Here is a 17,400-nt window from a genome sequence, read left to right on the forward strand (position 1 = left end):
TGTGAGATTCATAACTGATATAATGAGGATAAAATCCTCTGGTGGCAGTGAAAAAGGGGGAAAGAACAAGTCGTGTCCAAAGGCGAACTTGTATGAGAGGCAAAACATACAGGGGTCACTTGGGATGTGTGACAATCTGCCTTTTGATTGACCAAGAGCACCTCTGTCTTGTCTGGATTAAATGTCAGTTTATTAACCTTCATCTAGTTCATTCTTGACACCAGACACTGATTCAGAACCAAAATAGCTTCCTTAGATTTAGATGGAATGGAGAGATAGAGTTCTGATTGAACACCAAAATTCTGGATAACCTGTCCCAGCAGTTTCATGTAGATGTTAAATAGCTTGGAGGACAAAAAGAACCATGATGGACATCACAGGCCAATGGCCAGGGTGTCGAACAAGAGTCCCCCAGCACCACCCTCTGGGTTCTCCCCTCCAGAAAGGACTGGAGACACTGTAAAACAGTGTTGCCAAGTCCCATCCCTGAGAGATGGCGCAGAAGGAGACCATGGTCAATGGTATTGAAAGCCACGGAGAGGTCCAGCAGAATCAATAGGGACATACTCCCCCTGTCCAGTTCCTGGTATAGGTTTTCCACCAAGTTGACCAAAGCAGTCTCCATCCCATAACCAGACCTGAAATCAGTCTGAAATGGACCTAGATAATCCATTTCATCCAGGAATACCTGGAGCTGAGAAGCCACAACCCGCTTCAGCATCTTGCCCAAGAATGGGATATTAGAGATTGGCTGGTAATTTTCCAGTACCACAATGGCTCCTACATGTGGCCTTTCTTTAGTTGATTTCAACCCCCACCCCAGAAATGCAACAGTAGAAGTGTACATATTTACATTGGACTTAAAAATGTTTTGTGGATCAATCTGATTAATCAGAGGTATGATATGTCCAATAAAGTGGATTGATCCATGAAAGCTCATATTGGAATATAACAGCTAGTCTTTAAGCTGCTACTACATTTTTACTTCATTTTGTTTTTGTTTGGATAAGCTTGTACAGACAAACATGGCTACTTATTCCTAATTGTTCTGCACTGTATTTTTCCTTTCACCTTTCTGTACCAGGAATTCATTGATTTTCCTCACATTTCTTTTATATTGTACCTTCAGTTTATGGGTCTTATTGGCTGAATAACTGCTGTGATTTGAATAAATTTTTACCTTAACAGTATCCATGAACAGCCTCAGATCATCTCTGGTTACACCCTCACACCCACAAGGGCAAACATCAAACCTCATTTTCACTTACTGGGCTTCTTGCCTCAAGTGTCAGTAACTTGACCACCCACGGGTACTCTGTCCCTTGCCTGGGGAGATGTATGTCAATGTTTGTGTGACCCCAGGCATCTTCAAGTCTGGACCAGCCACGGCCACAACCAGCCATCCCTAAGAACTACAGGTGACCGCTGTTCACAATGCTTTAGTTCAGAAAATGTCTTATAAAGCAAGATTGTTGATCTTCAGTCCCTCTTATTGTTACTTTTGTTCCAGCAAATATAGGGACAAAAAAGAAATGGCAGGGGGCATCCATCCTATTTTTCAGTGAGCCATGAAATAGTGAAGCAGAAGTATGACGCTCTGAATTCCTCCTTATATGGAGGAAACTCCCCCACACACAATCATTGGAACATTGCAAGGGCCAGAAAATATCCCACACTAAAAGACACGTGCCTTAGATGCTAACTCTCAGTACACTAGAGTTCTCATTAAATTAGAAAAGATCTACAACTCCCTCATGCCAAGCATGGCTCTTTCCCTTTCATCCTAACACATGATAGTTTTAGAAACTTGTTACAGTTACAGGAGGAGAGCCAGGGATTGCAAGACCAAAGACTTTTGGGCAACCATGGAAGACGAGGCTTGGCATGCAGGGCCATGACAATTCACAGCCTGGGAGGCAGTGGTAATCCCCTCCTTTCCAATCCTAGCGGGTGGGAAATGAATGTTCTCAGTACCAATATATTACTGTAATACAAGTTATTTGGCAGTGTTTTTGTCTTCAATGGGCAAATACGGCCCCTTAGGTTTAAGAAAGGCCTTTTGCTGACAAAGATCAAAAAGCTCTAGAATTAGTTCAATGATACCTATAACACAAGTGCCTGCCTTCTGGGATTTTTCTTGGAGGGACAGTTATGATGAGCACCTTGCACCGTGAGATTTCCCGCTCAGCACAGGTGACTTGGTTTTCAAAGCAACAAAAGTACTACAGACTCGAAAAACAAAAAACAAAGACTGTCTCATGCTGTAGATATCCGGAACCGCGAACTTCTCCACCTAGAGGGCTGCCTCGAGGATCCCCGGAGTTTGTTTTTTCTTTTTTCTTCCCGGCGATCCGTTCCTCCAGCCAGGACGCCTCCGGGAGCGGCTCCCTGCCTGCGCTCCTGCGCTGCTCAAGGGATGTAACAAGAAGCCGACCGGCCAGCAACGGGCTCCGGGCGACGACTTTTCCTTCTTTCGTCCCCCCGCCTCCCAGTCGTTGAAGGAGGAGCAACGCTCCCTCCCCTCAGAGGCGCGGAAAGGGAGAACGCGGTGGCGGAAAGACCAACAACGGAGACCACACGGGCGCCCTAAGCCCACTCCAACTTGGGTCCCGTGCGCCTCCGTTTTCCCCACCCTCCGCCCTTCGTTTGGGGGGGTAGGTGCGGGTGACTTTCCCACGCCACGTCCTCCCGGGGGCTTGTAGGTCTGCTTCTTCGGCCCAGGGACTGGCTTGGACCGAGCAGATGGAAGTTGCGTCCGGGATGTCAGGCCGGGCTCCCCCGCCCCTCTCCTCCCTCCCCGCGCGCTCTCGCTCTCGCTCTCCCGGGCGCACACGGCGGCACCGAGGCACAGGCGAGTCGCCTCGCCGCAGCTCCGCGCGCCCCTGAACCCTTTGCTTCCTGAACTGGGACCGTCGATCCGGATTCCTGCCCCTCCGGCTGGTGATCCACCTCCCTTCCCTTTCCTAAAAGGAGGCAACATGTCCAAGGCGTCCGTTTCATAGGTGAGTTTCACTGCCGGCTTTCCCCCACTCCCAGTTCGCTTCGGCGTCAGGGTGAGATTGGAGGGACGACGCGGCGGTATGCGTGTTTACGCGGAAGTTTGCTCTCAGTTTACTGCTGCAAGATACAAAATGATGATATTTTTCAATATCAAGTTTTGCGGCGCTCGCCGTGGAGCCCTTTATCTTCTCTCTCTCTCTGTGTGATGGGAAAAGAGGGTGCGTCGATTCCAATGCAGCCCAGCGCCTATGCATGTTTATTTGGAAGTCGGTTTTACTACGTTTAAGGAGATTAACTTTCATGTTAAGTCCCTACAGAGCAACAGTTTTGGTAAGTTTATATTAGTTCTGTGTTGTATTGTAAAAACAATAAAGGCAGACAGCTAAATAAGGGAATGTGGTTAAAAATCATATGGTACACTGATGATATTTCTTTTGCAAATGGGAGAAAGAAAAGTCGTAATCAGTGATGATCTGAATCATAGCGTCTTGCGTCGGCAATTATATGACATTCTAAAACCATAAATACAAGCAGAAATTAGCAATCAGAAAATTCCTGGGTGTCAGAGTCATCTGATGTGAACGCACAGTTTTGAAAGAAACGGAAAGCAGAGTGAACATTTCTAGACATGTTTTATATGAAAAGTTTTTTGTCATCATCATCTTTATAGATGTCGTTAAAAAGAATCATTTCACAGCCATTTGAAATTGATTACTGGAATTCTTTCATTGCTGCATTAGTATCGTAATTGGCTCCCCAGTGTTAATATTCAGGCCATTGTTTTACCAGCATTAAGTTCTTTCTTCAGCTCAATGCCTTCTAGATGTTGGACTACTACTCCCATAATCCCCAGCCACCATGGACAATGGGAATTGCGATCCAATACCTTAAGTGGGCACCAGTTGGGAAAGACTTAAATACAACAATAACCTAATCAGGATGACACAGACTCTGTTAGTGTTTCAGATACATTCTGAATCCATAATTAAACAACTTTGTTAATTGAACCAAAAATCACATCTCGAAATCTTTTCGAAAGAGGAGTATGTGGGGGGGGGGGTGGAGGAGAATCTGAACAGGTGGTGATATATGGAGTGGGAGTTGTAACATGGTATATACAAAGGCTATGCAGACCTGATAGTGATGCAGACTTTATATTGCACCAAGGGCTGTTGAAACAAAGAAATACAGTAACGTCTCATTCTTCCATTTTTAAAAATATTAGACAAGGAGGTTCACTGACATTTTAGTTTTCAAGCATGAGACAGGTTTTCATGCAAAAGACAATGTACCCTAAAGGAATCCACTTGCAGTTGTCACGCTGGTGACATTTTTATTTACACACTGTTATATTTTTGTGCGCCTTGTGCTTCAACTGTTCAGGTCAGCCATTTTTATTCAGAAGGTATATCTCTTAGAGTCCAATTCTAAGTGTGGATAGCTCAGTGGTTTCAGTGCTGGGCTGTGGAGCCAGAGGTTGGGAGTTCTGTTCCCCACTGTGCCTCCTTGACAGGAGCTGGGCTGGATGATCCGTAGGGTCCCTCCCAGCTCTGTAAGTTCTAAGATGATAATTATTATTACGTGCCAATGACTTTTGGTGCATATTGGATTAGTTGAAAACCACTTAAAGGTTTATGCAGATGTATTTATGGATGCAAAAGAACATGCTTTCCACTTCTCTCTCACTTCAGTATGTCTAAAATATACTAGCTGAAAACATGTTGCAGTAATCTGTGCTCCTTACCTGCCCAGTGTTTTAAAGCCACCCATTTCTACTATTTTTGGCTACATAATTAGAGAGCTCAGTGGCTTAGATCTCTGGCTGTGGAGGCAGAGGTTTGGAGTTCAGTTCCCCACTGTGCCTCCTTGAGAGAGGCTGGACTTGATGATTCCTAGGGTCTGTTCCAGCTCTGCAGTTCAAAGGTGATGGTGGTGGTTATTCCAGTGGAACAGGGGTACAGTACACCCAATCATAATGTTGTTATTTTGCCCAGATCTCTAAAGGGGAGGCGAAGAAACAAGCAACCCACGACAGCAATGCCAAAGGAGACAAGTATCTCAGTGAAACGTTTAAAATATAATGTGTGTGCTAAGCTGATCCTCAAACACTTTGGTTCGCATAAATGCTGTAAAGAACTGTCTGCCCCACGTTCTATATCATTTATTCTGCTTTTATTTGTCAAAGGGTGGGCAAAAATTCTAAGAAGGTGATGAAAGCCATTCAAAGGACAAAAAAGCTTTCGAAGCCTGCAGGAAACGATAATGGGCAAAATCCTCAATCGTGGGAAGGGCAACCTTGCAAGCACTTCTGCCTGGTTAGCAGGCCATCTGCTAGAGTGCAGACAGACAGCAAGTGAAACTGCTTGAAGACCTGCTCTGATATACGGTTGTTCCTCAATAGGATTTTGGCCAACGTGTTCCAAATATGGCAGCTAGGCTACATCCTAACCAGAAGATTTTACTAATTTTAAATCAATTCCACCGGCTTCCTGTCCGTTTCTAGTCATAACTAAAAAGTTAGTTTGCAGTTAACTTTCAAGAGTGGCTTGGGGCCACCTTGCCCCCATTTGAACATTATCTGTTAACATCATAATCTACAGCAGAGGTAATGTCAAGAAATACCTGAGTGTTCTCAACTATCAGATGTTAGGTGGGAGAGAATTGAGGTCACATCCTGACTTTAGAGGGCACACCCCAGGATGGCTTGCTTTCTGCTTGCTTAAGTCTTCTTGTTTGCCCAAGCTCTTGATGGTAGTAGTAGTTGTCTTCTGCTCTCAAAAGTCTTATTTGTTACTACGCTTTGAACTGTTTCTGTATTTGTACAGATTACTGTTAAATTCTAATTTTTTCTAATCATCATTTAATCCTGCTCAGTGCTCCACTCCAGTTCCTGCCTTTTGCAGCTTTAGCTGGCATTGCTTTTACAGCTTATCTCCATTTTCTGTAAGAACAAGATTTGCTCTTTTATTTTCTTCCCCTCTGTTGGATTCCAGTTTATGTGGCATAGCTTCAGATTTCTTAAATATACACCATCCATTCACTGCCCGTGTTTATCATTTATCTCATGTGCTTAAGGGCTCTTGCTTGCTTGTACTGCCTTTTGGCATGCTAAATACAGTCGCTGTGTAGCGTGCTAATTCCATGCAGAGAAAAGGGAAATTGAATAGCCATAGTAGGACACATGCTTTTGTCTCTCCAACGACGACAGAACAGTGATTAGCATTTGTCTTACTGTTTCACTCTTCCTTTAAGAAGGTCAGGTTAGGATACATGAGTATATTCCATTTTATCCTCCCAACGTCATGACAATGAAAGTTGGTCTCATCTACTAACCCAAGATAACCCTGTAGTAAATGAGTAGATTTGAATCTGCTTCTGCCAGGTCAAAATCCAGTGCCATATAAGGAGGCTTTCTTATACAAACATTTAAGTCCCTTGCCACTCCTGAACTCCCTCAGTGATAAGGACAGACTATGGAAAGTCGCACCATGACTTCAGGGTCTTTTTTTTAAAAAAAGCTACATGTGTTTGAGCACAAAATATGCTGCTTGACACCTGAAAGGTGTGCCCTTTGAACAGATGTGGAGCAGAGATGAAACCCATGTGTTGTATTGGAGATAGAATATTGGAATGGACATGTGTAACAACCTGAGCATGCCAGGTACTTCAGAAACACTCTAGGGTTGTTGTGGAAAAATGTAGGAATGCAACATTTGAAAGATGTCTGTTGAGACAGAAGATAGGTAACTCTGAACTATGACAGAATCAGGGCTTCGCTGGACTGCAACACCCTTGGTTCTTCAGTGTTGGGTGTGCAGACTAGGTGTGATGGGAGTTACAGTTCAACATTTCTCCCCAGTGTCTTAACTAGATCACCAAAGTGTAGTTGATAAGAACCATTGATTCCCAATGGAGGAATTTATACAGATACAGTACTAGTTATGTGCAAGGACCGAAGTACATGTTGTGTTCATCTGTATTATTTTTTATTAGAGTTGTTTTAGAAAAAACTTTCCAATTGTGCAATAGAAAAATGTAGTCTATATTGCCAATTTCAACTGGTATAGACTCACCACTCAGTGGGATTTAAATGAGTGTTGACATATCATTGTGTAATTGCTTCAACAGGTCTACTGTCTAGTTGAGTTTAGCAATAGGATACTCGCTTCTGTTTCCAAAGTGCTCTTCTAGACTGAATAGACCTTCCAACCAATATGAAAGAATTCTCATAAGAACACAGGGAACTGTCTTATACTAAATCACACATTGAGGGCATCTAGGACAACATTGTCAGGAACGATGGATTGATGGCAGCTCTCCTGGCTTTCAGGCAGGAGACTTACCAGCCCTACCTGGAATTGCTGAGGACTGAACCTGCGAACTTATGTGTGCAAAGCAGGTCATCAGTCCTTGACAGTCCTTTCCAAGCAGTCTGGAACATTAGAAGGCACTCCACTCCAACATTCCACCTCCACACCCCCATTAAAACTCCTCTTTGCCTTATCTTTCACTTGAGTTGAGTCAGTCTGTTAATGGTTGCCCACCACTTCACAGCAGGTTAGCAATACATATTAAAAGCCATGTTCAGTAAATTGAGTGACCAGATTTTTCATCAGTTCTAGCTAAGATGCTCCCTAACCTAGGAGATAAGCCTCTTTGAACTCAATCAGATGTACAGAATGTTTGAGTACACTTCTACAGAATTGTGCTGTAATCCACCTGTAAGAGGTACCTAACATTTACTATTGTTAATCATGCCTGGTACCTCAGCCAATATGGGCATCAGCTCATTCTTGTCAAGATACTTGTTCTGAGTGCACAATGAATAAGGTCAGAATACTTGGGGCTGTGCTTCCACAGTGAGTTAAATATGTCAACTGGAGTTTGCACATGTAGTCCTGGAGCTCTAATCAGCATTCCCACTGCACTTTGGGAGTGATACCAAAAGTAATGATAGTAAAGTTTGGCCATATTACCCAGAAGTTGTTCATCTGGAGAAGTCATCCAAGAGGCTTAATCCCCCAAAATTATCTTAGCAAAGAACATATATTTTAGATAACAATGGGTTCAATGCAACAAAATGTTACAGGGTGATATGCTCTTCTTCAATGTTCCAGTTAGTCAGTTCTGTTCTTCTTTATCCCATTGCACCATACTCTCTCTCTCTCTCTCTCTCTCCCTCCTTCCCTTCCTTTTTGTCCCAACACAGAATTCCTGCCCATTGAGCATGCTGAGTCCTCACTGGATTGTTTTGTGATCCTTCCTCCTGGAAGACCTTTTTCATCACGGGTGGATGGGGTGATAGGTTAATTAATTTATTTGTTGGAAGGGAGTACTTTTAACAAACTTTGTAGAGCTCATAGAAACTTATGTAGATAAATAATCAAAATACTGTGATAGGTACAATGTGAGAGCAAAGCTTGCTACTGTTGCAGAATGTACATTCACAGCAACCAATGTATTCAAGTTTTTACACCCATGGCTAAAATTGCCTTTGAACCTCTTTGCATCATTGGATGGAAAATGGAAAGAGGTGATATAAGGAGACCACAAAGCTGATCCTGAGGCCTGTAGTGATACACTGCAATTTTAAAAAGGTTTAATGGAATAATAGCATTCTAATCAGCTAGGATGCATAGATTGTTGGTCTTTGACCAGAGAGACTTTGGCTAAAATAGTATCTCACCCTTGAAAATTCATTGGCTGGCCTTGGGCAAGTTTTGTGTCATAATCACTGTTCACCCTCTTCCGATTTCAGCTCTCAAACATCTGTTCTGGAGGCACAGCGATGATACACATTAACTGTGCATTCATCTGTCTGCTAGCATACACTTCTATGACTCACTTTTTAACCATATGCAAACAGACAGCATTTTCTTAATTGTTGATTGAGAATATAGGAGTTCATTAACAGATTCAGAATATTTTCATAGGTAAGATTTCCTTTATTAAATGCTTACTTCAGTATGGTTTCTAGAATGAACGTGAAACGCAGTGACTTTCAGGTCATAACACTCCTTTGATTTCTCTTTCATCAGCAATGTTCAGATACAGACATACGAATTCCAAAAAGGCATAAAAGTGATTTGGAATGTATTATCGATAGATATTCGAAGCGATACATCAAACATAGCAATATTTCCTGTTACCAGGTTACTTCTTTTTAAGTGCAAATACCCCCGCTGATGTTGTTAGGTTTTTAGTGTAAAGAATAACATTTCTTTGCTCCTTCTAAAATGTTGCTTTGGAGAGATCATTTCCGGGAATGTTTTGGATACATTTGCATTTTAAGTTATTTTTAGAAACAAGAAACGAGTTAAAAACTAGTAGTAACAAAGTAGTAATATCCTACTCTTGAGATAACAGGTAATGGCGATGAGAAGGCTTTCAAATAGTACGTGAGTGGTTCCCAACAGAGATGGGAATGGACTACTGGTTTGGCAGATTTATGCTGATTTGTCCTTTGGTCGAATAGGTGTTAAGCAGTTCCCAGCCTCGCTCCCTCCATCAGGTGCCCACTCAGAGGCAGTACCCCAGCTTCTCTGGCCCGCCTTCTCTGGGCACTGCCTCTGAGTGGACACCAACCAGAGGAGGCAAGGCTGAGAACCACTGGACACCTGTTTGTCCAAAAGGTGAACTGACACAAACTGCTGAACTGGAGGTTCATATCCATCTCTAATGGGTCCCCAGATCTTCTTGGAATAAAATACCCAGAAGCCTTCAATATTGGCAGTGCTGGCCAGGATTTCTGGGAGCTGCAGTCCAAGAATATCTGGGAACCCAAGGCTGAGAAGCAATGAGTTACATAGTGAATCACATTTGAAATTTTATATTCCAAACTCTGGACAGATGTGGAAAATAAAAGGCACTCGTTGTTGGTGCCAGGAGTATAAGGCCTGCAAAACCTCACACAAGGCTTGGTTGTTGTTGACTAATCATCATACACTCTCGGATATCTATTAGTACTAATGCTCATAGCAGTTTTAAATTTACTAAAAGTCCTGCAGCTAGCTCCCATCTGAAGGATATGGAAGGGTGCTTCTTCAGATTTAGAGGACTAAATTAGAGAGATACACTTATCGCTTTTGGAGGGAGGGAAGGAGAAATGCTTCCTCAGATCTGAAAGATGTCTGTCATAACATGACAACTTTTCTCACCTATGTACCTTTCATGATGTGTTTTGTGATTTGCAATTGGAAGGCAAATAGGGGTTTAATTTGCAAGTCTGAGGAGGAAGTCATGTTTCTCTAAAGGCATCCTATTGTGGGTGGAAAAACAGATCAATCATAGGGAATTGGCATTTCCCTTAACATTTAATTTGACTTCTACTCATCATGGCAGGTGACAGGTGCACTGAATAACAGCACCTGCTGCCCGCAAGACAGACTTACGTAGATTTTGAGTATCTCTGTCTGCTAGACTGGAGAGTTCTGTATGGGCATCATAATAACGGGAACACCAAACCAGCCACCATTACATCAAAAATCAGAGAAGAAAATGGTTAATTTCTTGATGTAACCTGTCAGGCTGAGGAGGTGACGATCTCCCCTTTTTTTACTTCACTGAACCACTCTCCATAGTTTCTGATTTGTTTTCTTTCAAATGAGGACAGTGCATAGGAGGGAGGGAGAGTTGTGGGAAGGGAAGAGTGCTCTGTTTCCCCTCCCCTTTCTCCAGGCCCAGTGTAAGACATTTTGCTTTCTGAGGTAGAACAGCAAGTATCCACTTCCCAGTCAAGGAGCATAATAACCAGAGTCGAGCAGGTTATTTTTGGCCCCCGAATCAAAAGATCCCAGAAGCTCCTTTTCCCATTACTGGTAGTATAAATATCATTAAAATCAAATAAGAGTTCATCCTAATGGGAGCTCAGCAGGGCAGCCAATGCTGTGTGCGTGAACATGAACCCTTTCCAATGGAGGGATATCAGACATGACTTAAGAGATCTGTCCAGAGGTTATTGTATTGTCACTGTTCTCGTAAGGTTCTTGAATGGTATCAAGACAGGAAGGATTTTGACCAGTGTTACATTTTCCCAAGAAGAAGATACAGAACTGCTGCTTGTCATGTGGCAGGTAAAGGCCCAAGAGCTTTGTAGTTCACAACATCTGGAAGGACATATGGGAGTCAGGGAGGGATGGTTTATATTGGAGGTTAATGGGAGCAACCCTAGTTACATTGGAGAAGATGAATGTTTTTGCATGTGGAGGAATAGCCAATGAGATAAGTGCCCTCACTGGTTTTCATAGACCAACCTTTACTGTCCTTTGTTGACCCTCCTTCAACCTAGACTGATGATATTCTTGGGGGTTGTGGATATCACTTTCTTTCCCATTCACATTTCCTTCTTGACCTTCTTAGAGACAGGACGGGGAGACATTTTGCCTTTGCTCTCAAGAGGTGAGGGGACAGCCATGACTCCTGTCTCCTCCACCTTAGTTGGAACCAGGGTTCCTTTTATCTTTTCTATCTCAGTGTATTACTAATGTTCATACAATAACAAATGTAGATGTGCTTTTTGTATTCAGAGGTATTCTCTACTATAATAAAATTATTGGTGATCCTGATGTGCTGCCAAGTTGCTTCTGACTTTTGGTAAACCTTTTCAGGGTTTTCTAAGTAGAGAGTACTCAGAAGTAGTAGTCTTTTCCTGAGGGCACCCTGGTATTTTGCAGCTTGTCCAACACTACACAGGCTGGCTCTTGTCCTGGGATGCACAGTAGGGAATCAAACTCTTAACCTCTGGCTCTGCAGCCTGATACCTAACTCACTGAGCTATTCTATTATTCAGGTGCTGAATCCACATGTTAATTTAGCTACTGCTTGGTGCTGCTTGTTTTGCTAATGTTGCAATAAAGATTCTCTGTGTTGAACTGGGAGCAGGTGGAAGGCATCTTGGCCTTGGTTGCAGAATGTTTGGTCTTGGACCTGGCTGTTTCACATTCATCAAAGTGCTCTTTCTCTTTCTTTCTTTCTCTCTCTCTCTAGTTCTGTCTCTCAAAAACTAATTGCAATTAGAAACTAGCTTTGTTTGAGTGTGCAAACATAAAAGCCTTGAAGCAATATTTATTAGGAGAGAGGATGTTTTATTGCCCTCTAACTGTGAAGCAGGTATCTCCTTATATTCTGCCTTCACCCTCTCATGTACACATATGCAGGATTATCTATATTTTCATCCTCGGTTACCTAGAACTCCAGGCAGAAGCCTCCATATATTAACCTCATTACTGCTTCCTTTCAGGGTTGTTACCTGTTTATTTGTTTTCTGGAAATGGCACAGTAGCTACTGCCTAGATTCTGGGCCCTAGAGCAAATCTTACTTTTTAAAAAAACTACACCTGCTTCTTCAAATAAATAACACAGTCAGTAGCATTAGTGTAGATAGTAGTGGTCAAGTAAGCAGGTCACAAGGAATACCATTCTGCCCCAGCGGAGAGGCTGAAGGATGGTCATGTTCTGTCCAAGAATGCCCAGCTAAACAGAGCCTCCCTCCCCCCCTTGCCCATGTATGTCTCAGCTGTCTTTCTGAGCTGTGCTTTTGGTAGGCAAGATTTCAAGTGCTTTTAGAAATTAGAAGTTGGCTGACTGGCATGCCAGGAGCGAACTTGTCAGCCAAATGAAGGCAGCAAAACTGCAGCTCCAAACGGAAAGCAGACATGACTTCTGGCTTGCTCTCATCAATTAGTTATATTCAGAGAGTGAATCTGGCAGTTGGAGCTGGAAGTCCAGTTAGTCTGGATGCCTGCTGGGTTTATCCCCCCCCCCTTGCTACTAGAACATCTCTCTCAATTCTACCTGTTGTTGTCATAATTGGCCAACATAACATATTTATATCTTCAGTTTTTCTCCCTACTGTACACTTCTTTCCCATCCACTCCCCTCAACTGAATAAGAAAACAACAATGGTAGCCACTGTTACAGGCAAGGAAGAAATTAGCTATATGACTATTACAGTACAAGGTTTTTGTATCTATGTTTCCTTGTGGAAATGTCGCAAAGCCTAACTTCCAGCAGTTCTTCCAGTGACATTTCTTAGAATCAAGCAAAATATATTTATTCAGCCTTTCAGGGATTATAATTTGGCTTCATCTCCTCACATTTCAAATTATAAGCTATAAAAACCTTGCCTCAGAATAAGGGGATTTTATTTTATTTTGTTTCATTTTAAGGGGATCTTCCTTCCTTCCTTCCTTCCTTCCTTCCTTCCTTCCTTCCTTCCTTCCTTCCTTCCTTCCTTCCTTGTAGGTCAGAGTTCAATCCAGAGTGACGGCCAAATATTTTGGAGTAGGGCAGTGTTCCAGAATCTTCCCTTCCCAGATAATTCAGAGCTTCCTCCCTGCTTCTCTGTTGTTGTTTTTTCGTGGAAGGAGACCTTATGACCTAATTAAGAAAAACATATGGAAAGGCTGAGGATTTTAAAAGTCAGGTATTTGGTGGGAGGATTCTAGTACTGGCAGCTGGACGTTCAATGGAGATCCTGCCTGCCCAGGACTAGTCTGGACAATACAAGGATTGTCTTTTGTGTCCTGCAATCAAAACAATTTTAATTCAAGTGATATACCTGCTAAGGAGTAAAGGCATGAATACCTGCCCAGAATAGACCTTTGGGTGGGGTAGAAGGCCAATAAAATAAATTAATAAAATAAATACCTGCTGTGAAAAGGTTCTAATTCTTTCTTCCAAGCACTTTCTGATATGTTCCATATTACCAACTGAAATACAATTATGTTCTGCTGTCAGCCCATCAGAGGGCTAGGATCCTATATAAGGTCTCTATATGTGTACCTCATAATTGGTGTAGCTGAACCCTGCCCTGCCTTGTGGTATATATGTGTGGGTCTAGAAATTCCCAGCCAGCCATGATTCAGAGAAGAGTATGGAGTAGTGGGGTGTGAGGCATTGAAGGACAGAGCTACATAGGCCCCAGAGTCTACCCACAGATATAATTGCCGTTCAGGGCAGCTTCTGTGCATGCAGTGGGTAAATGTGTGGGTGCCATCCATTTTGTCCTTTGCCTTTCAATGTATGAGGTATCATGAGGCCAAGTCCCTTTTCCTCAATAGCGTTGTTTAAGTCTAAGCAATCTGATGAAAGGTAGGAAAAGCCTGCAAGACATCCTACCAGATTCTTGCCCTGAGCCACCAAACCCAGAACAAACCATAGTGAACTTGACTCGTGTGGAAGACTGATGGGAGGTTGGAGGATCATTGTGGTGTAGTGGTTTGAAGGCTGCACTAGGACTTGGGAGGCCTGGGTGCAAATCTCCACTTGGCAGCAAAACCCAATGGGTGATTTGAACCAGCCATGCTCTCTCACCTTGACCTATTTCACAGGGTTTATGTGAAGTGGGGATATGGAGAGCCATGTATGTTGCCTGTAACTCACTGGAAGAAAGTGAGATGTAAATGTAATGATAATAGTGCAATCCCATGCATGTGCAAGCCTCAGTGTACTGCTCAGGGCCTCCTTCTAGCTATAAATTGTATAGGATTGCCCGCAACTTGGATAAATGTGGCAAGGGATGAAGTCTTTAAGTTAAAAGATCAATCAAAACAGCTTGGCAGTGATAAGACCCTGGCAGTAAAGGACCTTCTGCAGCAGTTCCAAATTTTTTGACCTTCAGATTAAAATAGCTCCAAATTATTTCAATGCTGCCTTATTTTTTTTTTTTACTACTATTTAGCTTTCAGTGTGTTCCTTTTTTTCCATTGTGATCAAATCTGGGATATTTTTGTTGCTGGTCAGTCTATGCATATTATTAGTCGGGTAGTTAAATATACCAGCCCAATGTAGACTTGTGTTTCTCAGTTACATGAGTGCCAAAAATGGTGATGTTACAGAAAGAGTAGACAAGAGGGAAAGAATTAGTGGCCTTCCAAATGTTGAAGCACATCAGCTGTCATAAGTTTTAGCCAGCATTTCCACTGGTGAGGAGTCATTCGAGTTGCAGTCCAACAGTATTGGAATGACGTCCTGCTCTGTTGTTTTTTGTTGTCAGGTTGCCTCTTAATGGCAACGCAATGAATGAGTGACTCCAAAATGTCTTATCATTAATAGTCCTGCCTTCGGCTTTCCCCATCATTGTCTTTTCCATCAAGCACTGTCTTCTCATGGGATGTCCAAAGTACAATTGCTTCCGTTTTGTCATTTCTGCATCTAGAGAGAGTTCAGGTTTGATTTGATCTAGGACCTTCTCTTTCTCGTGGATGTACACCTTAACACAGTAAGGGGAGTTGAGTATGTCAGTGAAGCTGAGAGCAATGCTGTGGAGGAGACCAAACTCTATTATGAGTCTCTGCTTTTAGCACAGTCATCCAAGGTGGAATGGTCACTGCTAAGCTACCAGGCTAAGATGCATCCACCCTCTCTAGAGTAAAGGCTACATCAGCAGAAGAGAATGGATAATTCCAATGGTGATGGGGTCAGAGAAACTTCTGGAGGGCAGCTACTATGCAGCAGTAGTAGAGAAAGGTGACACTGGTGGAAGATCTTTCACAACGGCAGTGACATTCAGGCTAACTTTTGTTAATATTATGCAGAAGGCAGCAGTGGTAAACCACTATTGAGTATTTTGGACCTTGAAATCCCTGTAGTGGAACCCACATTTTTGCTGATGGAAGTGTTTACTGCTTCTGAACTGACAGGAAAAAAGTCCTGTAGAAAGGGAAGACCATGGGACTTAAGGGCCACCCTAAATGAACCAGTGATTCCATATCTAGAAGCAATGGTTCCTGAAGAGGAACACATTCTCTCTTTATTCAAACAGGAACATAGCTCAGTCTTCAATGGGCAAATTAGGTTGCTTTGGTTTTGCAGCTGGTGAATTTTTACATAGCATAGCTTTGTATGTTTGATTTCTCGGGCACCTTGCATGTCTGGAGGGGTAAGTACTCATTTAGCTTAACATGTGATCTGGTCCTAAAGGTGAGCGATTTTGAATTACACTGAATTACATTTCTTTGTCAGAGCGAGAAGCTACCCAGGTTTTCCAGCTTGTCTGAAATAGGATTGCACTCTGCTGGCAAAGCGTTTACTTTTATTGCTAGCATGATTGCATGGGGCCTATATTTCTGTTGTCACTCAAATAAAATGATATCTCATGTGTTTAAGGGCTGGATATAAAAAGACAAAACTCTAAAACCTGATCAGACCCTTCTCCTCTGAACTCTATCTGGAGTATATTAAGGTGTACAGTTTCCCAATGATGCTTTTGAAGATGTCCTGGATATCTTCAGGTAATCTGTTAAAACTGAGACTTGTATTTCTCACAGTATTACAGAAGTAAGGCTTTGCTTCATTTTCTTTTAGGAAATAATAGGATTTTTGGAGCCAATGATGTGCATCTTGAACTGGGGTTTCAAAGTCCTTTTTCTAATGATATTATGCAGGTAAGAAATGCTGTATACATACTATATTATATTATTATTCTGTGCACGTGGGATGGTTTTAGGTGGTCTGAAAGAAGTTCAGGAGGGCATTTCAAGATGATAAAACAACATAAATCATTATATAGGTAAATCAGCCCTAATCCGATTTTATCAATGTGATGATACCCTTGTCTATGCAGTGGGACTTAGGGCTTGTCTAAACAAGGGGATTTGGAGTGGTTTGGTTTCCATACCTTTCTCCTCAGTTGGGGCTCTGTTGGAGATGTGCTGCCTTGTAGGGGTGGAGCCCAAGGAACTGAGAGACCCTCCATGCCTTTTCTTTCAGGTGTTATTCAAGGAGCTGGGTTGACTTCCCTTTTTTTGTTAAAAAAGTAAGAGGCCTATTGAAATAGCAATGCATCAGCCTACCATGTATTAGAATTGTGCTGCATTAGTTAGGGAAATATAGATATAACCATCCCCACAGGCTATCCAGCGAGCTAATTAGGATTGTGCTGAATTGTACCAAAAAGAATGCATGCCGTAGTGCAGTGGCAAAAAAGGTGCACATCAGTTCTTAAAGGGACAGGATGGATCTCTCTGAGTAGAAACACATGTGGACACTGTCATTTGATTTGAACCAAATTGATCCATATATCGAGCTAGATGCGAGTCTGGACAGGCCCTTAGTTTGGCCTGTAGCTTTGCAGCAGGCAGTAGCCTGTTCCCATCTCTGCAACTTTTGAAATCAGCTGCAGCCTCAGCTTGCCATGGTCCTTCTTGGAGTACTCCCTACCTTCCTCTCGACCTCTTGAAACAAGGGGGAATCTAGATTTGTCCCACAGCAGGCAGATGTAAAAAGATGGAAGACAGGAGCCAGGAAAAAAAGCAGTGGCACAATTCCACTCGATGTGTGTGTATGAGGTGGGTTTCTTAGAGAAAATGTAGTTAGTTCTATAGGCGCCGAACAGTTTTATTATTTAGTAGGAGAAGTGTGCTGAAAACTCAGCGTGCCAGTTCAAAAAGGAAGGTCAGG

The 17,400-nt window shown here is 42.6% G+C and overlaps 1 protein-coding gene across 3 annotated transcripts in view; it reads left to right on the forward strand.

The window, feature by feature from the left end:
• The first annotated feature begins 2,846 nt into the window (after nucleotides 1-2,846).
• Nucleotides 2,847-17,400, forward strand: part of LOC110079719 (gamma-aminobutyric acid receptor subunit pi) — a 67,847-nt gene continuing 53,293 nt past the window's right edge. The window contains exons 1-2 of one of the 3 annotated variants that reach the window (XM_020794999.3): nucleotides 2,847-3,002; nucleotides 16,306-16,385. In XM_020794999.3, the coding sequence (XP_020650658.1) occupies nucleotides 16,330-16,385 (56 nt within the window). In that variant the 5' untranslated portion in view covers nucleotides 2,847-3,002; nucleotides 16,306-16,329. Of the gene's footprint in view, nucleotides 3,331-16,305; nucleotides 16,386-17,400 lie in introns of all 3 variants that reach the window. The other 2 variants (XM_072995372.2, XM_078391266.1) reach the window with 2 other exon arrangements.

The sequence above is a fragment of the Pogona vitticeps genome, chromosome 3 (genome assembly GCF_051106095.1).
Source record: "Pogona vitticeps strain Pit_001003342236 chromosome 3, PviZW2.1, whole genome shotgun sequence".
Taxonomy (NCBI): Eukaryota; Metazoa; Chordata; class Lepidosauria; order Squamata; family Agamidae; genus Pogona; species Pogona vitticeps.